Raw genomic sequence first — 25,002 nt, 5'->3', positions numbered from 1 at the left:
TAAGACCAAAGGGCATCACCAAGAATTCGTAGTGTCCCTGATGAGTCTTGAAGGCTGTCTTGGCCACATCACTACTCCTGACTCTGATTTGATGATATCCCGACTTAAGGTCCAACATAGAGAAGACCATTGCCCCATTTAGCTCATCAAGAAGCTCTTCAATCACCGGAATGGGGTACCTGTCAGGGATGGTCACAGAGTTCAATGCTCTGTAGTCTACGCAAAACCTCCATCCTCCATCTTTCTTCTTGACCAAGAGAACGGGGCTTGAGTAAGGACTCACACTAGGGCGTATGATGTGTGCGTCAAGCATGTCCTGGATCAGTTTCTCAATTTCGTTCTTCTGTACAAATGAGTACCGGTATGGTCGAAGGTTAACCGGACCTGCTCCCTCCTTTAGAGTGATCGCGTGCTCACGATTTCTGACTGGTGGCAAGTGGTTTGGCATCTGGAACACGGACTGATAGCGTTTTAACAACTGTGATATCTCCCTTCCTATTTGCGCCACGGACTCGCATTCTTCTTTTTCGAACAAAGTAGTTAACTCCAATAGGTAGGCTACTCCCTTCTTTCTCACCATCCTCTCCATAGAGTTTAGGGATACTTGAGCCTTACTCAGAGCTGGATCTCCTACAATGGTTACCCATAACGCCCCAATCTGCCAACTTAACTTAAGCAATCCCCAATTTGTTCTGGTATCTCCCAGCAAAGCTAGCCACGGAAACCCCAATATGACATCTGAATCCTTAATGTCAAACAGCAGGAAGTCCTCCACGATGTCGACCCCTTGGATTTCCAGCAACAACCGTGAACATTTTCCACTTCCCTTGAGAACCTGACCTCCTGCCACTCGAACTCCAAACTTTCGGTGTCCAGCTACTGGCAACTCAAGTTCCTGTACCAACTTATCAGAGATAAAATTTCGGGTAGCTCCTGAGTCTATCATTACTACCACTGACTTACCTTTGATCTTACCTCTCATTCGCATAGACTGTTCTGCAGAGAAACCTCCCATGGATCCCAAAGTTTCAGTCACCATCTCAGGATCTTCATCTTGTTCCACTGTAGGTTCCATCGTTTTCTGCTCCGCAAACTCCAAGTGTTCTTCCTCTTCCTCCACCTCCACACACTTAAGTCTCGGTTGTCTGCATTTGTGACCACTGAACCAACGATCTCCACAGTGGCGACAGGGGTTATAACCGCTACCTGTGTTGATTTTGTTTGTCCCTCGTGGTGCCTCTGTTGGTTTCCGATAGGACTGCCCTTGTGGAGAGTAAGTATTGTTACCCGAGGGTCGTGCGAAGGAACGCCCTTGTAATCCGTTGCTCTCATTTTCTTGAAACTCCACCAGTCTCGCCATATCCACTATGGCTGTCATATCCACCGGACTACTACGTATGACCGGATCACGCAGATTCTTCTTAAGTCCTCTCAGGAAAGCAGCTTCCAACACTTCATTGGACACCTGAGGCAGCTCTACCGATAACTCCTCAAACTGCTCATGGTACTCATCTACCGACCCTTTCTGTTGAATGGTTAGCAGTCGGTCCATAGCAGAACACCCCCTGCTCGGTTTAAACCTCTCCCTAAACCTATCCCGGAAATCCTTTCAAGTAGTGATACGCAACCTATCCTCCGAATTTCTCCACCATGTTATTCCCGAACCAGTTAGACAAGCCACTGCTTCGTCCAACTTTTCATACTCCGGTGTGTTGTTCATAGCAAACCCTTTGTCCAACCTAAACAACCAATCATCCGGATTTTGTCCTTCAAACAAAGGTAGATCTACTCGTTTTCGAGGCATACCTCCCCTGTTTTGTTGATACTCAAGTCTCTGAACCGCCGTAGGAGTTGGTAACAAACCCTCGGTCGGAATCTCTACTCGATGCGGTGGATTAGCGAGACGCGGAATCACCGTCGGAGCTGTTATCATCCCTTCTGTCGCTCTAGGGTTAGCTAAAGGCAAAACCCTCTCAGATCGACTTTGCTCTCCGCTCCCAGAAGCCGCAGCTGGGGTTTGAGGAAGAGCCCCGGTCGTCGGAGTCGTGAACCCCGGTGGAGTGTTGCTGCGAGTAAGCGTCAGAGCTTGGACATGAGCGTTCAAACTTTGGACCATTTCCCACAACGCCGTCATCTCTCTGTCCCGTCGAGCTTCTCGTTGGTCAGCCGATTCTGTTGTTTGTGGTGTCTCAGCCACCACGTGTGACTCGAGTTCCGAAGTGCCTTGTCGTGGATCCGGTGTGGAAGCCATAGCTCTCAACGAAAGCACCAAATGTTAAGTCGAGACTTAACGGTCACTGATTTGAAATAGAATAAGAAAGGAAGGAGAATAGAAGAGATAAGATAGGAGGCAAGAAGGATAGAAGGAGACAAGATTTAGAGATTAATATTTCATTCCTAAAATAAGAAACACTACTGTTCCAAGTTTCCTTAAATACACAACACAACTTAAAACGACAGAGTATTAACTTGAAACACTCTTATTCAAAACTGGTCTTTCCCACACTCTTATTCAGCCACTTTCATTCATCTTCTTCTTTTCCCATTGCCTAGCTCTCCGTCCCCTGGTCCTCATCTTCTTCTTCATTATAGCCAGAGGAATCCGCAACCTATCAGTCACCACCGAAGCTATTCAAACCTCCGATACGGAAACAGCAGCAGCACCACCACCACTACCGTCTCCTCCTCCACAGCGTCCGCGTCTCAAGATTTCGCCTCCTCCGCTCCCACCGACAGTGGTGCGAACTGGAATCGTCGACGAGAATGGCGCCATGTCTGATTCCTTCGAGATCGGCGGATTCGATCCCGATTCCGTCGACGAGCTTAAATCCGCCACCGGGAATTCATCGGCCAGGGATAAAGAAACGTCGGTAGATAATGATTCAGAAGTCGGATTCCGGATTGAGAAATTCAGTTTTTGTGAGAAGACGAAGACGGATCACATTCCTTGTTTAGACAACGAAGAAGAGATCAAGAGATTGAACAGTAGCGATCGAGGAGAGAATTACGAGAGACATTGTCCTAAACTGAGCCTCGGTTGCTTGATTCCTCCTCCAAATGGTTATAAGAAACCAATCCCATGGCCACAAAGCAGAGACAAGGTGAAAAGTTGTGTGATTTCTTGTTACTTGTTGATTTCACTAACTGACTTACTGATGCATTTTGTTGTGCTTTGCAGATATGGTTCAATAATGTGCCTCATACACGCTTAGTGGAAGATAAAGGAGGTCAAAACTGGATTCGAAGAGAGAAAGACAAGTTTGTTTTCCCTGGTGGTGGAACTCAATTCATCCATGGAGCTGATCAGTATTTAGACCAGATCTCCCAGGTTTGTTTTTTGATGTTTTTTTTTTCTTTTTTTGGTTATTTGGCTCAGTCTGTTTTTTTTTTTTTTTTTTGTGTTGATCTTATATTCTTTTAGATTGAAATTTGCAGATGATTCCTGGTATTACGTTTGGAATACGCACTCGTGTTGCCTTGGATATTGGCTGTGGTGTGGCGAGCTTTGGTGCGTTTTTGATGCAGCGTAACACTACAACCTTGTCTGTAGCACCAAAAGATGTCCATGAGAATCAGATACAGTTTGCATTGGAGCGTGGTGTCCCTGCAATGGTTGCTGTCTTTGCCACACGGAGATTGTTGTATCCAAGCCAATCTTTTGAGATGATTCATTGTTCCAGATGCAGAATTAATTGGACCCGTGATGGTTAGATTATTACTCGGTTTTCGCTTCTCCTTTAATGTTGTTGTTTGGAATTTACCATGGAAACTGACGAAAGCTTTTTTATTTGTTTGAGTTACAAAGATGGGATACTTCTTCTTGAAGTTAATAGAATGCTTAGAGCAGGAGGGTACTTTGTTTGGGCTGCACAACCCGTTTACAAACATGAGGATAACTTGCAAGAGCAGTGGAAAGGTCTATCTATATATTATTCGACATAGTAATTTCTCTGCTACGGAGTTTATAACTAAAACTGGGTGTTGCTTCTGCTCTTCGTTTTTTATTTTTCAGAAATGTTAGGCCTTACCAACCGAATCTGTTGGGAGCTTATCAAGAAAAAGGGATATATCGCTGTGTGGAGGAAGCCTCTAAACAACAGCTGCTATGTCAATCGTGAAGCTGGAACAAAGCCTCCTTTGTGCCGACCTGATGATGATCCTGACGATGTTTGGTACAGATATGCATCTTAAAGTCTTTTTTTTTCCTAGCTTTCTTGCATAGACAACTGTGATAGAACCACCAAATTCTCAGCTTATCTATTGAAACCTTCATAAAATCTCTAACTTTGTGGTTATGGTTTCCTGTTCCAGGTATGTGAATATGAAACCATGCATCACCCGGTTACCTGATAATGGTTATGGGGCTAATGTCTCCACATGGCCTGCACGTCTTCATGATCCGCCAGAGAGGCTACAGAGCATTCAAATGGATGCCTATATATCCCGAAAGGAAATTATGAAGGCAGAGTCTAGATTTTGGTTAGAGGTAGTAGAGAGTTATGTGCGGGTTTTCCGATGGAAAGAGTTCAAGCTGAGGAATGTTCTGGACATGAAAGCTGGTTTTGGAGGGTAATAACCATCAATCACACCTTCTCTGTTTCTGTCATCTCCAAGTTTGTCTGATCTAGTATTTCTTGATTTTTTGTAGGTTTGCGGCAGCATTAAACGATCTTGGACTTGACTGTTGGGTAATGAACGTTGTTCCTGTTAGTGGATTCAACACCTTGCCTGTTATTTATGACCGTGGGCTTGTTGGGACTATGCATGACTGGTAAAAATTAATCGATATATATATAACCATCTGCTCTTTTGCTTCTAATCCCACATAACTTAACACAAGATAACATCTAAAGCTTTGTGCATTTGTTTTCTCTAGGTGTGAGCCATTTGACACGTACCCAAGAACCTATGACCTGATACATGCTGCATTTCTTTTCTCTGTTGAGAAGAAGAGGTAAAAAGAACTACGCTTTGTATATTCTGTTGTGCTGAATTTATTAGATATAAAGGTCAGGGTTAATGTAATTGGGTTTCTTGTGGATCATACATAGGTGCAACATTACAAACATTATGTTGGAAATGGATCGGATGCTAAGACCGGAAGGACGGGTATACATAAGGGATTCACTGTCTTTGATGGATCAACTTCAACAAGTGGCTAAAGCCATCGGTTGGACAGCTGGTGTTCATGATACCGGGGAAGGACCCCATGCAAGCGTTAGGATTCTCATCTGCGATAAACGGATGTGAGAAAAGATAAGAAAAAAAAGAAAAAGAAAAAAAAAAGATAAGAAATCGAATGTGATGATAAGTCTGCTCAAAGCGACAGTCCTGAAGTGATAAATTGATAAATTGTATGTTGTTTATTTGTTTGTTGATAGATTGAAGAGTGATTAATACACTTGAGCCATTTTAACACTTAAGAAAGAAAAAAGATTCATTTCCTCAGACAAAGAAACAGAGAGAAGAGAAGTGTCTTGAAGCATATGTGTTGGTGTCTTTCAGTTATAACCGTTGGATTGCTAATCCGACGGTTGATAGACTACTTGATCGATCTTTATTAAAGCCGCAGGGAATAATAGTAAGGTAAAAGCGCGGGCACACACACACACACCACGGATCTGTTACTGTTACAGTGTTACTGTGGACTCCGTTACCGTGAGTCCTTGGGCGCGGGTTTGTTACTTCCACGTGTCGGTTTCACGCCACTGGTTACCGGTTTTGACCGGTGTCAGATCCAAGTTGAAAAATGTAAATACCGGTTAAGGAGAATCAATCTGGGTCTGGGACGCGGAGGTTTTTTTTTTTTTTAAATAATGATTCAAAGATAAGAGAAGCCCCCTCCCCGGGATATGCAGAACCACCGGCGGCGAGTTTGAATCTCCTAGACCGATAAATCTACCCCTAATTTCTAGGGTTTGCTCTTCTTCGTCGTTTCGCGACGCAAATTTCTTCATTCTGGTACGGTTTTTTTTTTTACTTCCTATTGTCGTTTTCGTTAGAGCTTCTGATTTTGGGGTTTAGCTTTGTTCCGTCGTTTAGCGATTAGATAAAGCTCCATCGTAAGTTTGGTTCTGTGTTCTTGAAATTCGTTGTTTTTTTTCTGGGAATATTATGCTACTTAGAGAGATGCCTTCAATTTCATGGCTTTTTTGTTTGGTAAAGAATTGAGAATGACATGTTATTCTTGTTCCTAGATGATTTATTTGGTGAAAAATCTAAGGCATTTTGATTAGTTTGTTTACCAATGAACAACATTTTCAATATGAGATTTTTCTTTTGTGGGTTATGTAATTGTAGGATGGAAGGATGAAACCCTAGAGATCCAGAGTCTTGAGGATCAAAAATAAGATGTTCATGGAGGAGGCGACAACAAGCAATGGTGAATTTATAGAGAAGAAGAATCAGCGAAATTGTTTGGTGGAAAGTGAAGCGTTGAATAATTGGAGTGCAGGAGGTGGTGGTGATATGGCTAATTCTGCCAATGCAAGTTCCAGAGATAGCAAGAAGATACAAACTTATAAGCGGAGAAAACTTGGGAGGTCTGATTCTGGGAATAAGTGTTCCGAAAACGATATGGAAGGTGTTAGTCACTCAGGAAGCCGGGTACTTCTTTTCATGACCTTTTTCTGTTTTGATACATCTTCGTTGTGATTGATTTTAAGTTGCTGGAGTATATGTAGTAAGTAGTTGCTAACATCTTGCGACTTTCTCATACCTCATTTGTTATATGTTCTGTGAATTTGGTTTAAATCTTTCAGTTGTATTATATAATAGGAGCCTTGGCAAAGCAATATATTTTAGGATCTGTATCAGTTAAGTAGGTGCTTCAATACTGAATATTGTTGAGGGAGCTAAAGACAAGGGTCATTCCTATTTATATTTGTATGGCCATTCAAGTAAATTTGCGATTATCTGACTTTGTTTTTCTGGCTACATTGGTATCTATTTTGTGATAGCTAGGTCTCGAGAAATGCTTTGCAAATAGTAGAAAACTTCATTTTTCCTGGCTGTTTACACTTTACTTAAGAAAAAAACTGAGGAGTGTATTCTGCATTGTGCATTCATTCTTAAAATTGCCTTATACTATGTGTGTGATAAACTGCTGAAGCCCCTGATTCACTTTGAAGGATATGATCCTAAACCATGTTAGCTCTTTCTTGTTTTCGACACAGGAGTCTATCTCTTGTGAATTATATAATCAAAGGTTCAGCACTGGAACTCATCTTACTGGTGAACTCCCAAAGCTTTCTAATCCAGATAAACCATCAAGTGAATCCAAGTATGAGACTGCGACAGCCGGTTGCCAGCATGTTCTGTCTCATGTTTTAGCTTCAAAGGAGTTTGCTTCCCTAAGTAAGTTGCTTTCCGAAAATCTTCAAGGTGTCAAGATTGAAGACCTTATAAGCAGAACTCTGATAGACACCAGGATGAAAGAAGGTGTTTATGAAAGTTCACCCGTGCTCTTTTTGACGGATCTCCAAGAGGTAATTAATGGGATCTATGCTTAGCCTAAGATAACTATGCATAATAACAGATTATCATGTCTTTATTCCCCTTTCTCATTGTCAAAAGTATTGTCTGATGTCATGATTCAAAAGCTGAACTCAAACTACTTGATGAAACGTGATTGTGTTTTCCCGAACATACTATGCTTTAGACTGGATGTAGACATAGAACTAAAACTAACTACTGGTTTCAGGTCTGGCAAAAAATACAGGATGTTGGTAATGATATGGCTGTTCTTGCTAATAGTGTTTTGGAGCTTTCAAGAACCTCCTATAACGAACAGGTGAGGGTCAAGCATAAATGATCTTGTTCAATGTGCTATCTTATTAGAACTTTTTCCATACATCCCCTAATATCCTTTTTTTTTCCAAAAATCTGGAAGTTGAAGCAGTTCTACACTGCAGAATCGAAGCCTCATCCCAATGCAGAGAACATCAGAAATGACAGTCTTTATGACATTTGCAAGCTATGTGGAGAGAAGGCAGCGCCAAGAGATTGTTTAGCATGCGATCATTGTGAAGATATGTACCACGTCTCATGTGCACATCCTGGTGGAAAGGGGATGCCGACACACAGTTGGTATTGTTTAAACTGCGCATCTAAGGGATTCGGATCACCTCACGAGAATTGTGTAGTGTGTGAAAAGATGAAAACCCAAGGGATGATGAAGACGGACAACAGATGTGTTGATATGAGTACAGACTGCAAAGAAGATTCGGATGAATCTGAAGAGACTTCAAGCTGTAACATGAATCATGGGGTTCACCACGTAGAGATGAACATAGATTCTAAACTCTGTAGGACCTGTGGAACAAAAGTGGAGAGTGGCGGAAAGTACATAACATGTGATCACCCTTTTTGCCCACACAAGTATTACCACATCAGGTGCTTGACCTCAAGGCAAATAAAACTACATGGTGTTCGTTGGTATTGCTCGTCGTGCTTATGCAGAAATTGCCTAACTGACAAGGATGATGATAAAATCGTCTTGTGTGATGGGTGTGATGATGCATATCACATTTATTGCATGAAACCTCCATGTGAATCGGTTCCAAATGGAGAATGGTTTTGCACAACATGTAAAGCTGCGATTCTTAAAGTTCGCAAAGCACGAAAGACTTTTGAGAAGAAGATGGAGACACGGCAGAAACAGAAAGGAAGAAAAACCAGGAATGTCGGGAGCAAACTGCGAAGTAAAAGCAATGGCGAATTGGATAAAAGCGTAGGAGGAATGGACATGCTTCTAAACGCAGCTGACACACTGAAAGATGAAGAACAGATGACATTTCAATCCATCAAATGAAGGATTGGATTAGAGAACAGACAAGCAATACAGCTTCTTGTCCCACAAGATTTTTCAATTTGTTCATCTTCCTAACTATCAAAACCTTAATATTGATTTTTGTCTACAAAGTTGTGCTCATTTGGAAATTTACAGATTTTGCTAACTTTTGAAAAAGCAAGACATAATTCTGTTGATAACTTCTTAGATTGAAATCTATTAATCAACAGTGCATTGTGATCTGCTGATTTTGCTTCTAATCAACTTTACAATGAACTGTGATTCTTGGCCAGAGAGATGATTCTTTATCGTATAAATCCAAATCAGTTCTTGTTTTTAGTGCATGATGCTGTTTAAATGTGTACGTGCTACATAGCCTTTTTAATCTTGATTTGGAATACAGTACTTGAGAAATAGCTAAAAATAAACATTAATTTGAAGAAGCACAACTTAGTCCTTAGACACTGAGGGTTGAATATTTCAATGTTTAATATGGACTCCAAGTAGAGCATGCCAATAACAAAAGATAAAATTGATTCGACAAAAGGTGCATGTTGCTGCACTATTTCTGAAAGAAAGAATAGAAATAAGTTTAAAAATGGTTTTGGATATTGAAGTATATTTATTTGAAATATCAATGGAAATCGAGTTTACACTGGTTGTTTATACATATAAACATGAAGAATTAGAGAGCTGAACTAAAACGTAACTGAAAACATGATTTGATTTGATTGAACATCCAATACAAAAAATTTCCAGTCAAATTTCAATCATTTGAATACATAAAACCTTTTGGAGAGAGACAGTTCACATATCATGCCCTTAATTCGAATCATGGAGGGATGAACTAACTTTAACATGCACTAGTCTTCTACTCAAGAATACTATGAATTATAACGTCTAATTTAGTTTCATTTTTTTTGCGTTTCGTATATACAGTAGATATGTATGTGTGTGTGTGATTGTGAATGTGTTATGTGTATAATACATTAGGTGTAGCATTGAATAAAATACTTCCTCGAAATTAAATATGGCCTCACCATCTGGCAAATGTACATTTTGGAATAAAGACAATCAATCATTAGAGTATCATTTGAATACAATGGTCGTCACTGGAGAAAGTATATACAAAAAAAATTCTTTCTTTTTCTCTCTTTTTTTATAACATTATAGTGTTGAAACTCGAGTCTAAATAGCTATAAATGTAGTTTTCTTGGCATGCCGTAGCAATAACGTATAAGTAAGTACTTGATTAGCTTAAATCAAACGTCCTATACGAATTTTGCTCATTTAAAGGTTTTAACTTTGAGTATGTAACATAATCTTCTTTTTTGGGGGGCTATGGTATAAAATTTCAATCAAAGGATTTTTTTTTTCTTTTCTTTTGAAAGAGGGTAAATTCGAATCCAAGTTTTCTTTCAAAAAACAAAATTATAACGTTACTATTGTTTGAACTAATGCTACTAGACCAAAGAACTTCATTACGAATTATAGAGGTACTAAATATATATACTCACAGTCTCACATGATGTATTATGATTTATGGACGTAATCAAGTTTGGTTCAAACAATTTAGAAACTGTTAATTAAAATTAATTATATTTTTACTTATATTTCCATCTTATTCTAGTTTGATTGATTTTATATCTAAAATACGTAAATGGAAGCCAATAATCATGTTAGGCAGAGAGATTTGACAAGAAAATGTAACTATATTATTTTAATCATGGTTTATTTCGTCAATGAAGCCCTAAACCCTAAACCGATGATTTTATACTCAATCAATAACACAGTCTACCACTAGAAAATAGTCATAAAGCCACTTCTAGAAAGCAAGTATAATATTTGTATTATGCTATTAGCTAAGCTCAAAATAAAATACTACAAGATAATGATTTCTGTTTTACCTAACCAAATCCGAGAAAACATGTACTGTATATATATTTCACCAATGCCGTAGAGACAAACACACATTCACTCATATAGTTAAGAGTTAAGATTTGTACGTTTCAACCATGGAACTATTACTCCCACATCCTTCAAACTCAACTCCTCTCACTGTTCTCGGCTTCTTAGAACGAGCCGCCACGGTCTACGGCGACTCGCCTTCCCTCCTCCACACAACCACCGTCCATACTTGGTCTGAAACTCACTCACGATGTCTCCGCGTTGCTTCCACTCTCTCTTCCTCCTCCCTAGGAATCAACCGTGGCCAAGTCGTCTCTGTTATTGGCCCCAACGTCCCTTCTGTCTACGAGCTTCAGTTTGCTGTTCCAATGTCAGGCGCAGTCCTCAACAACATCAACCCGCGCTTAGACGCTCACGCACTTTCCGTCATTCTCCATCACAGCGAATCCAAGCTCGTGTTTGTTGACCATCACTCGAGCTCTTTAGTCCTCGAAGCTGTCTCACTCTTGCCCAAGAATAAGAGACCTCGCCTCGTCATCCTAAACGACGGTTATGACATGCCATCATCTTCATCTGTTGACGTGGATTATCTCGACACATACGAAGGGCTTATGGGGAGAGGAGACCCGAGGTTCAAGTGGGTACGTCCTCAAAGCGAGTGGGTACCAATGGTACTTAACTACACCTCAGGAACTACGTCGTCTCCTAAGGGAGTGGTGCATAGCCACAGGTCAGTTTTCATGAGCACTATTAACTCTATGCTAGACTGGTCTTTGCCTAACCGTCCAGTATACCTGTGGACCTTACCAATGTTTCACGCCAATGGGTGGAGCTACACGTGGGCTACAGCAGCTGTAGGGGCCAAAAACATCTGTCTCACAAGAGTCGACGCGCCAACTATATTCAACTTGATCGACAAGCATCAAGTGACCCACATGTGCGCTGCGCCGATGGTTCTCAACATGTTGACTAATTACTCATCCCAGAAACCGCTTAAGAGCCCGGTTAAGGTTATGACTGCTGGAGCTCCACCACCAGCTACAGTCATCTCCAAGGCTGAGGCTCTCGGTTTTGACGTGGGTCACGGTTACGGGATGACAGAAACTGGCGGTCTGGTTGTCTCATGCGCTTGGAAGCCTGAGTGGGATCGTCTAGAACCATACGAGAGAGCAAAACTGAAATCAAGACAAGGAATTAGAACTGTGGTATTTGCGGAAGCCGACGTTAGAGACCCGTTAACCGGAAAAAGCGTGAAGCATGATGGAGTAACCGTGGGAGAGATAGTCTTCAGAGGTGGTTCGGTCATGCTGGGCTATTACAAAGACCCAGAAGGCACAGCGGCGAACATGAGAGAAGACGGATGGTTCTACACCGGAGACATTGGTGTAATGCACCCAGACGGTTACTTGGAAGTCAAAGACAGATCAAAAGATGTGGTCATATGCGGAGGAGAGAACATCAGCAGCACGGAAGTCGAGGCAGTTCTGTACACAAACCCCGCGATTAAAGAAGCAGCCCTGGTGGCTAAGCCAGACAAGATGTGGGGAGAGACTCCATGTGCGTTTGTAAGCTTGAAGTATCATGACGGGTCTGTGACTGAGAGAGAGATAAGGGAGTTTTGTAAAACCAAGCTGCCAAAGTATATGGTGCCAAGGAATGTTGTTTTCCTGGAAGAGCTTCCAAAGACTTCGACTGGAAAGATTCAAAAGTTTCTTCTTAGACAAATGGCTAAGTCCTTGCCTTGATGAAGAACGATCTTGCTTTGTTGTTATTATTATATTGTACTCTACGATGTACTTCTCCATACCTCAGTACAAGTCACTGGTTCGTCAGTTTGGCTCTATGTTCTTGTCGCCTACCACAAAACGTTTAGTGTCGGTGTCCTGTCCCGATGTCTGAAGCTGTTCTCTCTTCTTTATTAGTTGTTTTGCAGTTTTTAGATCGTCTTTTGCCTCTCTGGAATCCGCCTGTGTAATGGTAATAACACGAATTAAGATCTCTGTGGGACCAAAGATATTGAAGATTTGATAATATTACAACTTAATTAAAAAAAATTTGTGCAACTCACATTGATCAATAATGCACTTTCAAAACTCCTGATAGCACTGTCCGGCTCACCAAAATTTAGTTGTGCCCTTCCAAGAGTAGTCCACGCCTAAAGAAACAAAGTTTAGCAATAGAAATAAGGAATCAGATTCCTATAAGAAAGCTTTCAACATCCATATATTCTATGCTGAAGCAATAACTTATAGAGAAACTCATAAAGACACATTGTATGAGTACCTCAGCCCAGGATGGATCTATCTCAGTAGCTCCTGTGATGAATGAAAAATCATAGGAACTGTTAAGAGGGTTCTTGAGGAATAATAATCGTACTCTAAATTGTACATAAAGAAGAGTAACAATATAGTAGAAAGGCTTCAGGCATTACGTGTCGCAGCCTTGATTGCTTTCCATGCATCACCAAGCTCAAGTAACGCTTGTGCTTTCTGTTCATGCAGGACTGCATCTTCGGGAACAAGATTAAGAGCAGCTTCCCATTTCCCTAGAGCCTCGTGGTATTTTCCTTCCTTCAATAGCAAGATCACGATGAGAAACCAGAATCAGCTAGAAAAAATTCAACTAAGTAGTTCCATAAACAAAGGTAGACCATAAACAGGGAAATTTCAAAAATGACTACTTTTTCAGAAGCAGTTAAAACAGAGGTTCCATAGACCATGAAAGAGAACGATGGGTGAAAAAACAAAGGAAGTCTGCTGCTACTATGCAACTCAAACTTATCTACGACGAGAATATCAATATATATTTCTTTGGTTTAATACTTATTACAATCATTGGCTAATACAGCCCTTAATAAGCATGTCTATCAGAACAAATTGATTCTAAACCTTTTTCAGAAGTGCCTCTCAATCAAGCAGACAAACCAAAGCATAGGACTTGCCAAATCTAAACAAGTATTCAAATTTCGTAGCTTTTTAAAAACGAGAGCTTTCATATACAGCTAGGTGTTAGTTACCTCAGCGAGTTTGTCTCCTTGAGCTCTAAACGATTCTGCAAGATTCTTCGCTTCGAGATCGTCGCTCCCATGACTTCCTGAATCCAATTTATCCTCAGTTTGTCCACGCTCAGAATCGTCTTCGCGAAATTGGCGATGAGATTGGGTCTCTGGAACCTCCTCCTTCTCGAAAGGAAGATCCCCCAAGTTCGACAGGACTACGCGAGACCGTTTCTTAGGGTTCTTGTTCCACGTTAGTTTCATCTTACAACACAACCTTTAGCTCTCTGTTCTTCGTTCGATGAACACAGTTTTAAGGATCTCATTAGGCCCAGTCCCAATTTGGGCCTTTATATTCCAAGGCCCGATAAGGAAAAAACAATTTACTATCTTAACTCGTTTTTGTAAATTGAACCAGACAAAAGGGCCCGATAAGGTAATCGAACCAGCCAAAAGAGCTCAGACTTGAGCTCAAGAGTTCAAAATTGAGAACAAACACAGTATAGTTATGAGAAGATGCTTCACAAAGATTTTTATTAGCCGTGACAAACTTTTTATTTTATTTTTATGTGTAACAATCTGTCATTGCGAGATACAAATCTAACTTCTCGATGAAGTTGTATAAAAGAGTAGAGAAAACTAGTTAGTAGTAGCATCTGTTGTTTTACCTGTGTGTAATCCAAGCAGATGAGCATCATCTCATAAAATCTACAACTTCTTTTTGTTAGATGGTGTTGACGAAGATGAGACTTCCCAAAAAAAATAGAGGTATCTTCAGCGTTCTTGCAGCTTTGGTTGCTTTGCACCACCATTTGTTTTTTTTTCTACCTTCGCATTCGAGTCCACAATCCTGAAACTCTAGACTGGTGATGCCGCTTTGTGCTTCCTAGACCACTGTCGCTGACACTCCCTCCATCGTGAAGGTTTTCGTGAACCTCTGAGAATTCTTTAGTCCATGGATTCAGTGGAATCACATATGAATCATCCTTTGTCGTTTTCTTCTGCTGCTCAAATCTTTTCACATTTTCAGATATCTGATGGAACGTTCTGTTTATTTTCGCTATCCCTCTTTCAACCGGTTCCACCACGTGAGAAACCGTGAACCTCATGTCATCCACAATCTAGCCAAAGAAATGAAAATTTTGGTCAAGAGCAAACAACTAAAGCAAATAAAGAATTAGATTCGTTATAGAAGAAATCCGCTTACGATTTCACCGCTCCCAAGCACAACATCACGAACACTTTGTGGAAAATTCAAGCGTTTCTCTATCTCATGTCTACCATACCGAGTTCTAGTCGTTCTTTCACTATCTTTAACCTCTTCTGGATCAGGTGGTACATCTAAAGAGGCATAATCTGACATGACTGCTACATTACGAACACATCTTTCTCCACGCTTGTAAGGCGCTGCTGGGAAGACATAGAGATGGACCACAGCAGCAATTCCCATCTATAAAAGCATTACATTTTAAGTTTATAACTTACACCAATCTAAATGTAGATACTTAAAAGGAACAACTAGTTTTACGAAATTTACTTCGATACAGATGATGTAGTCTTGTATTCGCGTTTTCAGCTCCTTAGCCAAAGACCCTTTGAAGAGTCCCATAGAGAAGAGGAATGCAACAATAATACCTTGCCACCAGGTGAGGAATACAATAGACTTAAATGTCAGAAACTTGGCCAGTGGTTTAATGGGTGCTAGCTTATCTTTGATGACATTATAGAACTGTACAAGGCAATATAATGCCCATGTTTGACTGAAATTGAGCACTACAGCCAAATATGGATATCTGCAATTAAGACAAACATTAATTACAAAATCAGATATTTTCTCGCTGACCATATAAAAATCAAGATACAGCAAAAAAAAACAAATACATATCAACAAAGAGAAGGGAGGAAACAAGAGACTACCCATAATTCCATGCAAACTTCCCTTCTCCATAAACCCCAAAGGCTTCAAGGATCATTGCTAAAAGAGCACAGATCATTTTCAGTATCATCTGCAGCAGAAACATTTCTTGTCATTTGAAGCACAAAAAAAACATCACAGGCCATAGTCCAGGTAAATTAATGACAACACATACATATTGAACAATGCCAATTTTCACAGCATGATAAAACTGAGGACCAAGACTCCAATCTTTTACGAAGCAGTTCATTGGAAAGGGATGCTCCACAACTCCATAAGAACATGTGCCTTCCAGAAGAGGAGTGCTCTGAGTAATAACTGTCTGCTGTTCCATGAATTCAATTGTACGTTCCTCTCCATCTGCAGATATAGAGAAAATGATAAATTAATTGAGAAATAACCAAATGCCAACAGATGCCAAAGATATTTTCAAGTTAATAAGCATCTGTGCGGTAAGCCTTTAGAATTACCTAGGCAAGCTATCAAATATCTCTCGAAACAATAGAGTGCAAAGGCTTCATAACAATCCCGAATCACCTCGCAGTTGAAAGCTGCTTCTGAATTCACCAAAGACAAAAACTGCTCGGACAATATAAAGAAACCAGAATTAGAAACATATCTGAATACAAAAATCTTATATGAAAATTTCACTACACAAACAGGATAAACGTATATAGTAACATATCAAACCTACCGATTCCACGGCATAAACAGGAACCATCAGAATAAGTCCAATAAGAAACTTCTGTTCCTGTGAATTACAAGAGGGAGGTTTACGCTTAGTAACTGATGATGTTGATAAATTTAATGGATGAAACGACTACAACAATGTCCCAACTTATATCAGCAAAGAGCCATAAAGATGATTATTACGAGCAAGAGAACACAAACCTCAGGTTGATTATAAGAAGCCAAGTGCTCAAAGATAAGATACATGGGGAGGATGATGGCAATAACAACGAAAACACTGGCACTCAAGATAGGCCAAGTGAAGTATTGTCCAGAATCAACAACGATGTTAGTAGATTGCCACATAATCCCGAATCTACTTGACGACTCTCCAAAAGAAAAAATAAAAAGCAGCGAGCAGAGGATTCCACTCCACTCCATTTTAGAAACAGCCACACAAAAAACAAGAAACAATCTTCACATCAAGCAAGAGGATACTTTCCCTCAAACAACTGTTCCACAGCTCATAGATATCAAAATCACTGATGACTGGTGACCCTTCTGATTATAAAAAAAAAAAAAAAAAAAACCCTGCATTACGAGTAACAAAGCAGCAATTAGACTATGTTCGGATTAAAAATTGAATCTTTAAAACACAAATGGTCTCATCCGGTTCATCTTTTCCACTAAACAAAGAAAAAGCTAAGATGATTATAGTATACCACACAAAAGACGATTACCAAAAAAAAAAAGCTCCCGAAACAATCACAGCACAGATGAATGATAGAACAAAAAAAAATCAAAAGCTAAATCACACAGCAAAGAAAACGATATACGCAAAACCCTAAATCACCAACCCCGTAAAAGACGATTCAACAGAGGAGAGTATTATCCCAATTACGTTATCCAAACCAAAACCCTCTTGATTCTTTAAAACTTGCTCCGATCAAGGTAATAATAAATTCCAAACAAAAATCGAAGAGCCAAAAGAGATTTATCTTTTTCAAGTTCCCAATTTTTTTTTTTTTATCCCTTAAAAATTTCTGCTTTTCCGCGTGGAAGAGAGAAGAAAAGCCTAAAAAGGAAAAAACTTCAGACTTTTCTTTTTTTCCTTTGGGCGGTTTGTGATGACAACCCCTCCTTAATCTGCTGACGTGTTATTCTTAATTATCTGACGTGTCGTATTTTTATTTGATATATTTAATTTCACATCTGATCACTTTGATAACAAAAACATTATTATTATTATTAGCAAAATACTAATCTTTTAGGAAACAAAATTCAACGATCAGATAGTTTGAGGATTTAAGATTATCGAAATTGATCGATCAAATCATAATTGCCTTAGACTATATGTTTTCACCTTTACAAATGCATTGTTTTGTTAATGTATCAATCTATAAGGTCATTTATTATGATCAGATTTTCTTTCAATGCACAACTAGCTAGTCTTTAATACACATATTGCGGTCACGTCTGTTAAAAACTAAACTTGTCCACCATGAATATGAATGTGAGTGTGCCTTCCGTAGAGATGATGATCTAATCTTGCCTAAGAAAACGAAAAGGTAAAGCTGCTTATAAATCCCTAAAATATCTCCACATGATCTTTTTCATGTAGCAAAAAAAAACCGTTTCAGAAGTCTTTTTCTCTTCTTATTCCCCCTATCTAGAGCTCTCTCTCCTTCAATACAAAAAATCAGGTAACATGCCAAACTTCTTCATCCCTAAATCGTATCAATTGGTTGAGTTAACCTTAACGTTGACGTCAATGTAGGGGATGGAGAAACCAATAACAAGCACAAGGTAAGCTACAAACACAGAAGTGATCACCCCTCAGATGATGAAAACGTTTCAGTATTGGAGAGACCAATACATTAAAAAAGCTTTTAAGTGAAAGCAATTATAGAGCCAACAAAAGGAAAAGCTTACCAATCTGCAAATCCCACGCTTTGGGTTTTTAAGGTAATATAAACATTGATTTCATTCTGCTTATTGCGAGATCTTATTATCACAATGAATGACAAAATAAAATACTAATAAACAGAGAGGATAAATGTTTTCCTACTCAGATTTGTTGGTATTTTTTTCTTGAAAGAATAATCTAATTTTCAATTTTTTTATTCAATAGCTCTTTAAAGAATTTCAAACACTGATGCATATATTGTAAACACGTTTTTTTGTTGAATACATTTAACATTTCATTTTTAAAAAAAAATATGGAGAAAATATGATATATTTCTTTATTTGTTATAACACCATATATTCTAAAAAAAATATTTTCTTATGAAGAAATTCCTTGCCACTAATTAAGAAAGATGAGGTCAAATACAGCTCCTTGAAAAAAGGGATAAGGACAGAGATTGTCAAAGTGTAACTGCTAATATCTAAAACCTTTAATTATTTATCTTCAAAGCTTGATTATAACGATCACTACTAGTTCACAACACTCGACCAAATTTTATTACACACAGATAAGAAGATTCCTCCTCTTGTCGTCTCCAAGCTTTTAAAGCCATGGCCGGTGGAGCTCTTACCGACGAAGGAGCCCTAAAGAGAGCTCATCTTTATGAGCATCGAATCACTTCTTATTTCATATTCGCTTGCATTGTCGGATCCATGGGAGGCTCTCTCTTCGGCTATGATCTTGGAGTCTCTGGTTAGCTCTCTCTGTTATCTTATACAAATACTCAAATTCTGAAACTCTCGAGGGCCAGCTTCAGTTTTGTTCAATTTCCCCTGTTTTGTCCGTTATAAGTTTCTGAGAAGGGTTTAGCGTTAGCCGTTAGTTTTGTTTTAAGTGGACTGTTTTAGCTCCAAGTTTTAGTTTTCTTGTAACTCGAGGAACTTATGCAAGATATACATTGCTCATTTTGTGTTTCTTTACACCTTGTTAAACACAGGTGGTGTTACATCAATGGACGATTTCTTGAAAGAGTTCTTCCCAGAAATCTACAAAAGAAAGCAAATGCATCTAAACGAAACAGATTACTGCAAATACGACAATCAAATCCTCACACTCTTCACCTCCTCTCTCTATTTCGCCGGTTTGATTTCAACTTTCGGAGCTTCTTATGTCACCCGAATCTACGGCAGGAGAGGAAGCATCCTCGTTGGCTCCGTCAGCTTCTTCCTCGGAGGAGTTATCAACGCCGCCGCTAAAAACATTCTCATGTTAATCATCGGTCGAATCTTCCTTGGCATAGGCATTGGATTCGGAAACCAGGCAAAACACACAAATACACTAACTCTTATGTCTAAACAGCTTTCTGGTGTCTGTTTTAACGTTTAATTTATGCATTTGCGTTTACAGGCGGTTCCGCTATACCTCTCAGAGATGGCTCCTGCGAAGATTCGAGGAACAGTGAATCAGCTTTTCCAGCTAACAACTTGCATCGGCATTTTAGTGGCTAATTTGATAAACTACAAAACAGAGCAAATCCATCCATGGGGGTGGAGACTCTCTCTCGGTCTCGCCACCGTCCCAGCTATACTTATGTTCCTAGGCGGACTCGTTTTGCCTGAGACACCAAACAGTCTTGTTGAACAAGGAAAGCTCGACAAGGCTAAAGCTGTACTGGTCAAAGTTCGTGGCACAAAAAATATAGATGCTGAGTTTCAGGATCTCGTCGAAGCCAGTGAAGCTGCTAGAGCCGTGAAGAACCCGTTTCGGAATCTTCTTGCTCGGAGGAACAGACCGCAGCTAGTGATTGGAGCAATTGGGCTTCCAGCGTTTCAGCAGCTAACCGGAATGAATTCGATTTTGTTTTATGCTCCGGTTATGTTTCAGAGCTTAGGGTTTGGTGGGTCGGCGTCGCTTATCTCGTCCACCATTACAAACGCTGCGCTCGTTGTTGCCGCCATCATGTCTATGTATTCAGCTGATAAATTCGGAAGAAGGTTTCTTCTTCTTGAAGCTAGCGTCGAGATGTTCTGTTACATGGTGAGTGCTCTGATTTTTTGTTTTGTTTTAACTCTACGTACGTACAAGCTAAGCTAGGGTTTATATCTTGCCAAACAAGTAACTTCAGCGGAAACCCAAAATATGTTTCATTTTTTTGGCAGGTTGTAGTAGGAGTAACACTAGCCTTTAAGTTTGGGGAAGGGAAAGAGCTACCGAAATCGCTCGGTGTGATTCTCGTGGTACTTATCTGTCTGTTTGTATTGGCATACGGTCGGTCATGGGGTCTTATGGGATGGTTAGTTCCAAGCGAGATTTTCCCATTAGAGACCCGATCCGCCGGTCAGAGCGTTGTGGTCTGCGTAAAACTTTTCTTCACGGCTCTTATCGCTCAGTGTTTCCTCGTGTCATTGTGCCATCTAAAGTACGGAATATTCCTTTTATTCGCCGGACTTATATTCGGGATGGGGAGTTTCGTTTACTTTCTGTTACCGGAGACGAAGCAGGTTCCGATTGAAGAGGTTTATCTTCTGTGGAGACAGCATTGGCTTTGGAAGAAATATGTCCAAGATAGTGAGTGATATATAGAAAAGATCAATCGGTTAGTGGATAAAAAAAAATTAGATAGAATTTTCTTGGGGATATGGTTTTGGATCTTTCAGCCTTGAAAATTTGGTGATACATCTTGAATAATTGTGATCGATTTTTTTTAAATTCGTTTGTTACTATTTCAGAAATAAAAACATTAATCGATTAGATAATATAATTCAAACAATAAATAAAAGCTCGCAAATGAATGTGATTTTCCTTCGTTACTCACTAATTAATCGAGAAATTTACAACGAGTATGCAAACATGAATGCAGTGTACATGTGTAATGCATGAATATAATGTACGTACATTGTTTGTGTAGTGGTTAATGGTAAGGTGGGTGCCGATTAATAATTATAGCAACCATGGTGGCAAGCGTAATACGACAGCGAAATGATGTAGAGAAACATTGAGCAGCGTCAAGGAAACAAATAAGGAGAACGTTGATACTGTGTGGTCAAATTTGCGAAAGTTTGAGAATTTAGGGGTCCAAGTGGACCCATTTCTTGTAGGCCCAAAATGGTCCTAGCCTATTGATTGTTCTCATCTACCAACAAATCTTTTGAACAAGTGAAAGAAAACACATTTGATTCTTTTTTAAGCTCTACACCTTTTTTTTTTTTTTTGCTGTTCATAATGGACAATCCCGGAAGAAAGTACATAGAGCTTGTGGAACGCTGGGTAGTATTCTTACCATTTACGAGATCCACAATAGTTACTACCATTGTGGTAAGAATACTTGAACTCTAGTCTCTTTCAACTCCAAAATAAAGTCTTTTAACCAGTGAACCACTTGAATTGTTTTTTCATACTTACTTCATGAAAAAAAAATCGATGAAATACAAAATTCTATAGGTTCTATATATAAGTAGAAACTCTTACATTGAATTAATGTATAAATTTTTGAGATCAAAGTCAAATTGTGAATTAAAAATGTTTTTTTCTTCTTACATCTTGGAGAAGACGATACAATTAAAATACGGATCGGAAGTAAGAAAATATGTTATGAATTGGTGACGGTGCTATCGATGCAGCTACATGTTATGACATGCAGCTATGTGTTTGTATTCGGAACTAGACGTAAAATATATGTTATAAATCCATGTAGTTATGTATACAAAACAATGAAAAATGATTTTTAGAATAAAAATAAAACTGAGACGGACAGATAGATTTCAATATTTATATATATATACATGCACGTATATATAATAACATATATAATCTTCGTCCAAAAAAATCAGAACTATTTAGTGCGAGGAATGGATGCTGTTGGATATTTCATAATGGCAGTTCATATTATAATGAAAAGAAAAACAGAGGAATTCATTACGTAGTTGATGGTAGCATGGAAGCCCTAATCTTATGCACGAGGCACGCCATGTTAATAGTTTATAAGTTCAAGGCATATATATCTTAATAATTATTCAAAGATATTTATTATATCCATGAGAAAATTGACATACTATTATATTAGGTTTTACAAACTAGCAATGTTTATTTGAGCACAGGCCACATGCGAGTAATTAGTCTTGTTTTCAACTTCATTTCCTTGGTATAATAATATATTTGTATACTAAATTGTTTAGTTTTCTTTTGTTTTTGAAAAAGAACTATATTGTTTAGTTTATATCAGAGGTTTACTTAAAAGTCAGCGTTCCTTTTTCCATTTGTTTTGTTGTCATTTTGAAGGAAAAAATAAAAAATAACTAGTTTTATAAAGTAGCTAGTCGCGTAAGGATTAAATAACTACATCAACACAATCTATGAAACTTAGTTTTTTAATATCAGTGTTCATACTGTCGAAGCGAACACTACCTAGAAAGACTACAAAAATTCGAAATACAGTATACACCGGCCTTTATAGTTGCATTAAAAGATTCATAAATATATTCGAAATTTGAGAATGCCCTCACGTATCATCATATTAAAGGAAATTAACTAATAAACATAAGGGAGAGATATATACTTGTTCTAAGAACACTGTATAGATGACATATTTGTGCTGGTGATGAGAAAACGACATGCTTTATAAGTTTATATATACTCCCGGCCCTTTTCATTTTAATTATCGTTTTAGGTTTTTTTAACCACCTATTAATTAATAGGAAAACTATATATTGAAGTTTTCACCTCTAGTTAGTATACACTGCATATTTTTAACTTTCATTGAATATTTCAAATAATATAATTTGTGAGAGTTAAAAACATAATTATTATGACACAATAATATTTCTGAAAAGTTTTGTTAAGGTAAATCGATAGACCGCAAATAGAATGGCTAGGTTCCGGCGGTAAATTAAAATTTTAAGAAACACATTCAAATGATAGTCTCTCATCAGGTACTAAAACGTCAACATCATAAAAAACAACTAGGTAGATTAATAATGCTTAACAACGGTGCTATAAATTGACTAAACCAAAGAAGTACTAGTAGGTAGAACCCCAAAAAAAGCCAAACAAATGTGTTGAATAATGAGATAAATGTGGTAAATATGCATTAACAAATAGCGAATGTAAAAAGGAAGAAGGAATGATGATAGAAAGAAAAAGAAATTGAAAAATTAAGGGGAAGAAGGATTATAGAAGAGAAGGGCATGTGGGAAGGGTGTTGACAACTGTCAGAAATGCCATGCTCAGATGGGGCAAACAGCCTTCACTCCTTGTGGGTCTCCTTAATTATCTCTCTTCCTCTTCCCTTCCTTCTGATTTATCATTGCTAACTCCAACAGTAAATCATACTCTATATGTTCAGAGAAAAAACCCGAGTTTCTAGACTAGCTAGAGAGAATTCATATTTTACTATGTCGTTGATAGAAATTTTAGTATTAGTTTCTATATTAAAAGGTCTTAATTACTCTTTTACTTACATCATAAAGCCATTATATGATACGAAAGGTGCAAGCAAGTAAGCACCAATGATGAATGAATAAAGACCATATACATGCATGCTATAATACTATGTGTAGTAGTAGTAGTAGTATCATAGTTTCTTGACCCAAAGTTGGGTCTAGTTGGGAAACTCGACTTCCACCGAAAATCATTTATTTCTACTTTTTTTGTTTAGCTGCCAATGATAATAGAAGACGACAAAAATAAAAATGTTAATATATATGATTTCATTATCCATTTTGCTATATATAAGTAAATATTATATCAATTTGTAGGCAATTTTTTTTATGGAAAGACAAAATTCTATTAGTGTATAACTGGACCTAACAATATATTACAACAAAAGAATTGTAATCGAGTAATACGTACGTATTGGTAGTATATTATCATTCATCGTTGTATTATATTATCATCGTAATTTAAATCCACGTATTTGTTTCAATCATTTTATTATACACACGCGTGTATTAATGTTATAATTTTAAACTTATGCATATTTGTGATTTTTAATTCTCTTACAACTATCCCTTTTCTATTGCAAATTTAAGTTCTTAGTCAATTTTAACAAGTTACTAGAAGAAAGTTCGTAGTCAATTCCTTATGGAATATATATTACCAGACAATATTGAGAATATAAAACAATCAAAGGTCATGGACGTACATCTTAATTACTTAAGCCTATTTGTGGGTTATTTTTTCACCTTCGCATTCTCCCTTTTCCACTGGATAAGTTTTTAGTTAGTATAAACAAAAAGGAAAAAAAAGTTCTTAGTCAATTTCAATGGAATAATATTACCCCATTGAATTGATCAAGTTCATCCATGGACCATCAACCATGCATAGGTTATCACGAAAATATAAATAACACCATTTACTTTTCCGAATGCAAATATCAACATTATATATATATTTATATTAACATTTTTGAAGTACATTTTGGTTTATACTTTTGAAATTTATCTTATTTAATTTGTTTATTTGCAACATTAACCCCTACATATTTTTCTAAAATAACATTTCGTATAAAATCAATTAATGGAACTATTTAAATCGACTTAATTTGATATGTTTATTGTCATAAATAGCTTGACAACATCTCTACATTTCGATTTTTCCAAAAACAATTCTACACATTAAATTATCAATATTTACATAGTTAATCCTTACAATTTTTTGTCAAACTAGCAATAGCCAAATTATTCTTAAAATCGCAAAAATAAATTATTTCTAAGATATATGTACATAATTAATTTGTGTTTTCCTATTAAATTAAAAGAGCTAAATGTTTTAGTTTTTTAAAAGAAACAATAATATCCCAAGAACATATTTTTCCAAGGAAA

The 25,002-nt window shown here is 38.1% G+C and overlaps 6 protein-coding genes across 10 annotated transcripts; 4 read left to right on the top strand and 2 right to left on the bottom strand.

Annotated features, from left to right (window-relative positions):
* Positions 1–2,272: 2,272 nt before the first annotated feature.
* Positions 2,273–5,458, top strand: LOC104753888 (putative methyltransferase PMT10). The gene is made up of 10 exons (XM_019237597.2): positions 2,273–2,293; positions 2,517–3,101; positions 3,179–3,328; positions 3,436–3,706; positions 3,806–3,916; positions 4,013–4,172; positions 4,312–4,569; positions 4,649–4,771; positions 4,877–4,954; positions 5,052–5,458. Exons 1-10 carry the CDS (start codon positions 2,273–2,275, stop codon positions 5,248–5,250), a joined length of 1,956 nt encoding a protein of 651 aa, XP_019093142.2. The 3' UTR covers positions 5,251–5,458.
* Positions 5,448–9,033, top strand: LOC104753886 (PHD finger protein EHD3). 2 transcript variants are annotated; one of them, XM_087490584.1, is made up of 5 exons: positions 5,448–5,961; positions 6,301–6,606; positions 7,176–7,487; positions 7,703–7,792; positions 7,892–9,033. In XM_087490584.1, the coding sequence occupies exons 2-5, from the start codon at positions 6,352–6,354 to the stop codon at positions 8,810–8,812; spliced, it is 1,578 nt and encodes a 525-aa protein (XP_087346710.1). In that variant the 5' UTR covers positions 5,448–5,961; positions 6,301–6,351; the 3' UTR covers positions 8,813–9,033. The 2 variants fall into 2 exon arrangements, with proteins under 2 accessions (XP_087346710.1, XP_087346711.1); XM_087490585.1 differs by having other exon boundaries at positions 5,589–5,961; positions 7,901–9,033.
* A 1,584-nt stretch (positions 9,034–10,617) lies between these two features.
* On the bottom strand, positions 10,618–14,018 carry LOC104751621 (uncharacterized). 2 transcript variants are annotated; one of them, XM_010473610.3, is made up of 6 exons: positions 13,716–13,984; positions 13,131–13,269; positions 12,983–13,014; positions 12,768–12,854; positions 12,507–12,666; positions 10,618–12,391 (listed from the first exon to the last, which is right to left on the bottom strand). In XM_010473610.3, the coding sequence occupies exons 1-5, from the start codon at positions 13,956–13,958 to the stop codon at positions 12,529–12,531; spliced, it is 639 nt and encodes a 212-aa protein (XP_010471912.2). In that variant the 5' UTR covers positions 13,959–13,984; the 3' UTR covers positions 10,618–12,391; positions 12,507–12,528. The 2 variants fall into 2 exon arrangements, with proteins under 2 accessions (XP_010471912.2, XP_019094159.2); XM_019238614.2 differs by having other exon boundaries at positions 10,618–12,666; positions 13,716–14,018.
* LOC104751620 (putative acyl-activating enzyme 4) lies at positions 10,807–12,540 on the top strand. Its single transcript, XM_010473609.3, has one exon. The coding sequence runs from the start codon at positions 10,807–10,809 to the stop codon at positions 12,442–12,444; it is 1,638 nt and encodes a 545-aa protein (XP_010471911.1). The 3' UTR covers positions 12,445–12,540.
* A 206-nt stretch (positions 14,019–14,224) lies between the features above and the next one.
* LOC104751619 (protein LAZ1 homolog 1) lies at positions 14,225–17,323 on the bottom strand. The gene is given in 9 exon segments (XM_087491528.1): positions 14,225–14,815; positions 14,902–15,174; positions 15,177–15,487; positions 15,612–15,700; positions 15,785–15,969; positions 16,080–16,188; positions 16,304–16,360; positions 16,501–16,869; positions 17,136–17,323. Coding segments are annotated over 7 exon segments (1,077 nt in total). The 5' UTR covers positions 16,720–16,869; positions 17,136–17,323; the 3' UTR covers positions 14,225–14,815; positions 14,902–15,067.
* A 441-nt stretch (positions 17,324–17,764) lies between these two features.
* Positions 17,765–20,937, top strand: LOC104751618 (sugar transport protein 14-like). 3 transcript variants are annotated; one of them, XM_087490438.1, is made up of 8 exons: positions 17,765–17,846; positions 17,952–17,981; positions 18,056–18,243; positions 18,571–18,651; positions 18,753–18,937; positions 19,182–19,504; positions 19,592–20,221; positions 20,344–20,937. In XM_087490438.1, the coding sequence occupies exons 5-8, from the start codon at positions 18,796–18,798 to the stop codon at positions 20,758–20,760; spliced, it is 1,512 nt and encodes a 503-aa protein (XP_087346564.1). In that variant the 5' UTR covers positions 17,765–17,846; positions 17,952–17,981; positions 18,056–18,243; positions 18,571–18,651; positions 18,753–18,795; the 3' UTR covers positions 20,761–20,937. The 3 variants fall into 3 exon arrangements, with proteins under 3 accessions (XP_087346564.1, XP_087346562.1, XP_087346563.1); XM_087490437.1 differs by having other exon boundaries at positions 17,794–17,981; XM_087490436.1 differs by lacking the exon at positions 18,571–18,651 and having other exon boundaries at positions 17,788–17,981.
* Positions 20,938–25,002: the final 4,065 nt, after the last annotated feature.

This window comes from Camelina sativa, chromosome 16, assembly GCF_030686135.1.
Source record: "Camelina sativa cultivar CO46 ecotype springtype chromosome 16, ASM3068613v1".
NCBI classification, from domain to species: domain Eukaryota; kingdom Viridiplantae; phylum Streptophyta; class Magnoliopsida; order Brassicales; family Brassicaceae; genus Camelina; species Camelina sativa.
The sequence above is the reverse complement of the archived record's forward strand: the minus strand, read 5'-3'. Positions and strand labels throughout refer to the sequence as shown.

Coding starts and splice junctions, on each gene's coding strand:
- LOC104753888 (XM_019237597.2), top strand. CDS start 2,273: ATGTTAAGTCGAGACTTAACG. Junction 4,173..4,311: donor GATGATCCTGACGATGTTTG/GTACAGATATGC, acceptor TTCCTGTTCCAG/GTATGTGAATATGAAACCAT. Junction 4,570..4,648: donor ATGAAAGCTGGTTTTGGAGG/GTAATAACCATC, acceptor GATTTTTTGTAG/GTTTGCGGCAGCATTAAACG.
- LOC104753886 (XM_087490584.1), top strand. CDS start 6,352: ATGTTCATGGAGGAGGCGACAACAAGCAATGGTGAATTTATAGAGAAG. Junction 6,607..7,175: donor TTAGTCACTCAGGAAGCCGG/GTACTTCTTTTC, acceptor TTTTCGACACAG/GAGTCTATCTCTTGTGAATT. Junction 7,488..7,702: donor TTTTGACGGATCTCCAAGAG/GTAATTAATGGG, acceptor TACTGGTTTCAG/GTCTGGCAAAAAATACAGGA.
- LOC104751620 (XM_010473609.3), top strand. CDS start 10,807: ATGGAACTATTACTCCCACATCCTTCAAACTCAACTCCTCTCACTGTT.
- LOC104751621 (XM_019238614.2), bottom strand. CDS start 13,958: ATGAAACTAACGTGGAACAAGAACCCTAAGAAACGGTCTCGCGTAGTC. Junction 13,270..13,715: donor AAGGAGACAAACTCGCTGAG/GTAACTAACACC, acceptor TTGCTATTGAAG/GAAGGAAAATACCACGAGGC. Junction 13,015..13,130: donor AGCAATCAAGGCTGCGACAC/GTAATGCCTGAA, acceptor CATTCATCACAG/GAGCTACTGAGATAGATCCA.
- LOC104751618 (XM_087490438.1), top strand. CDS start 18,796: ATGGCCGGTGGAGCTCTTACCGACGAAGGAGCCCTAAAGAGAGCTCAT. Junction 18,938..19,181: donor CTATGATCTTGGAGTCTCTG/GTTAGCTCTCTC, acceptor TGTTAAACACAG/GTGGTGTTACATCAATGGAC. Junction 20,222..20,343: donor TCGAGATGTTCTGTTACATG/GTGAGTGCTCTG, acceptor TTTTTTTGGCAG/GTTGTAGTAGGAGTAACACT.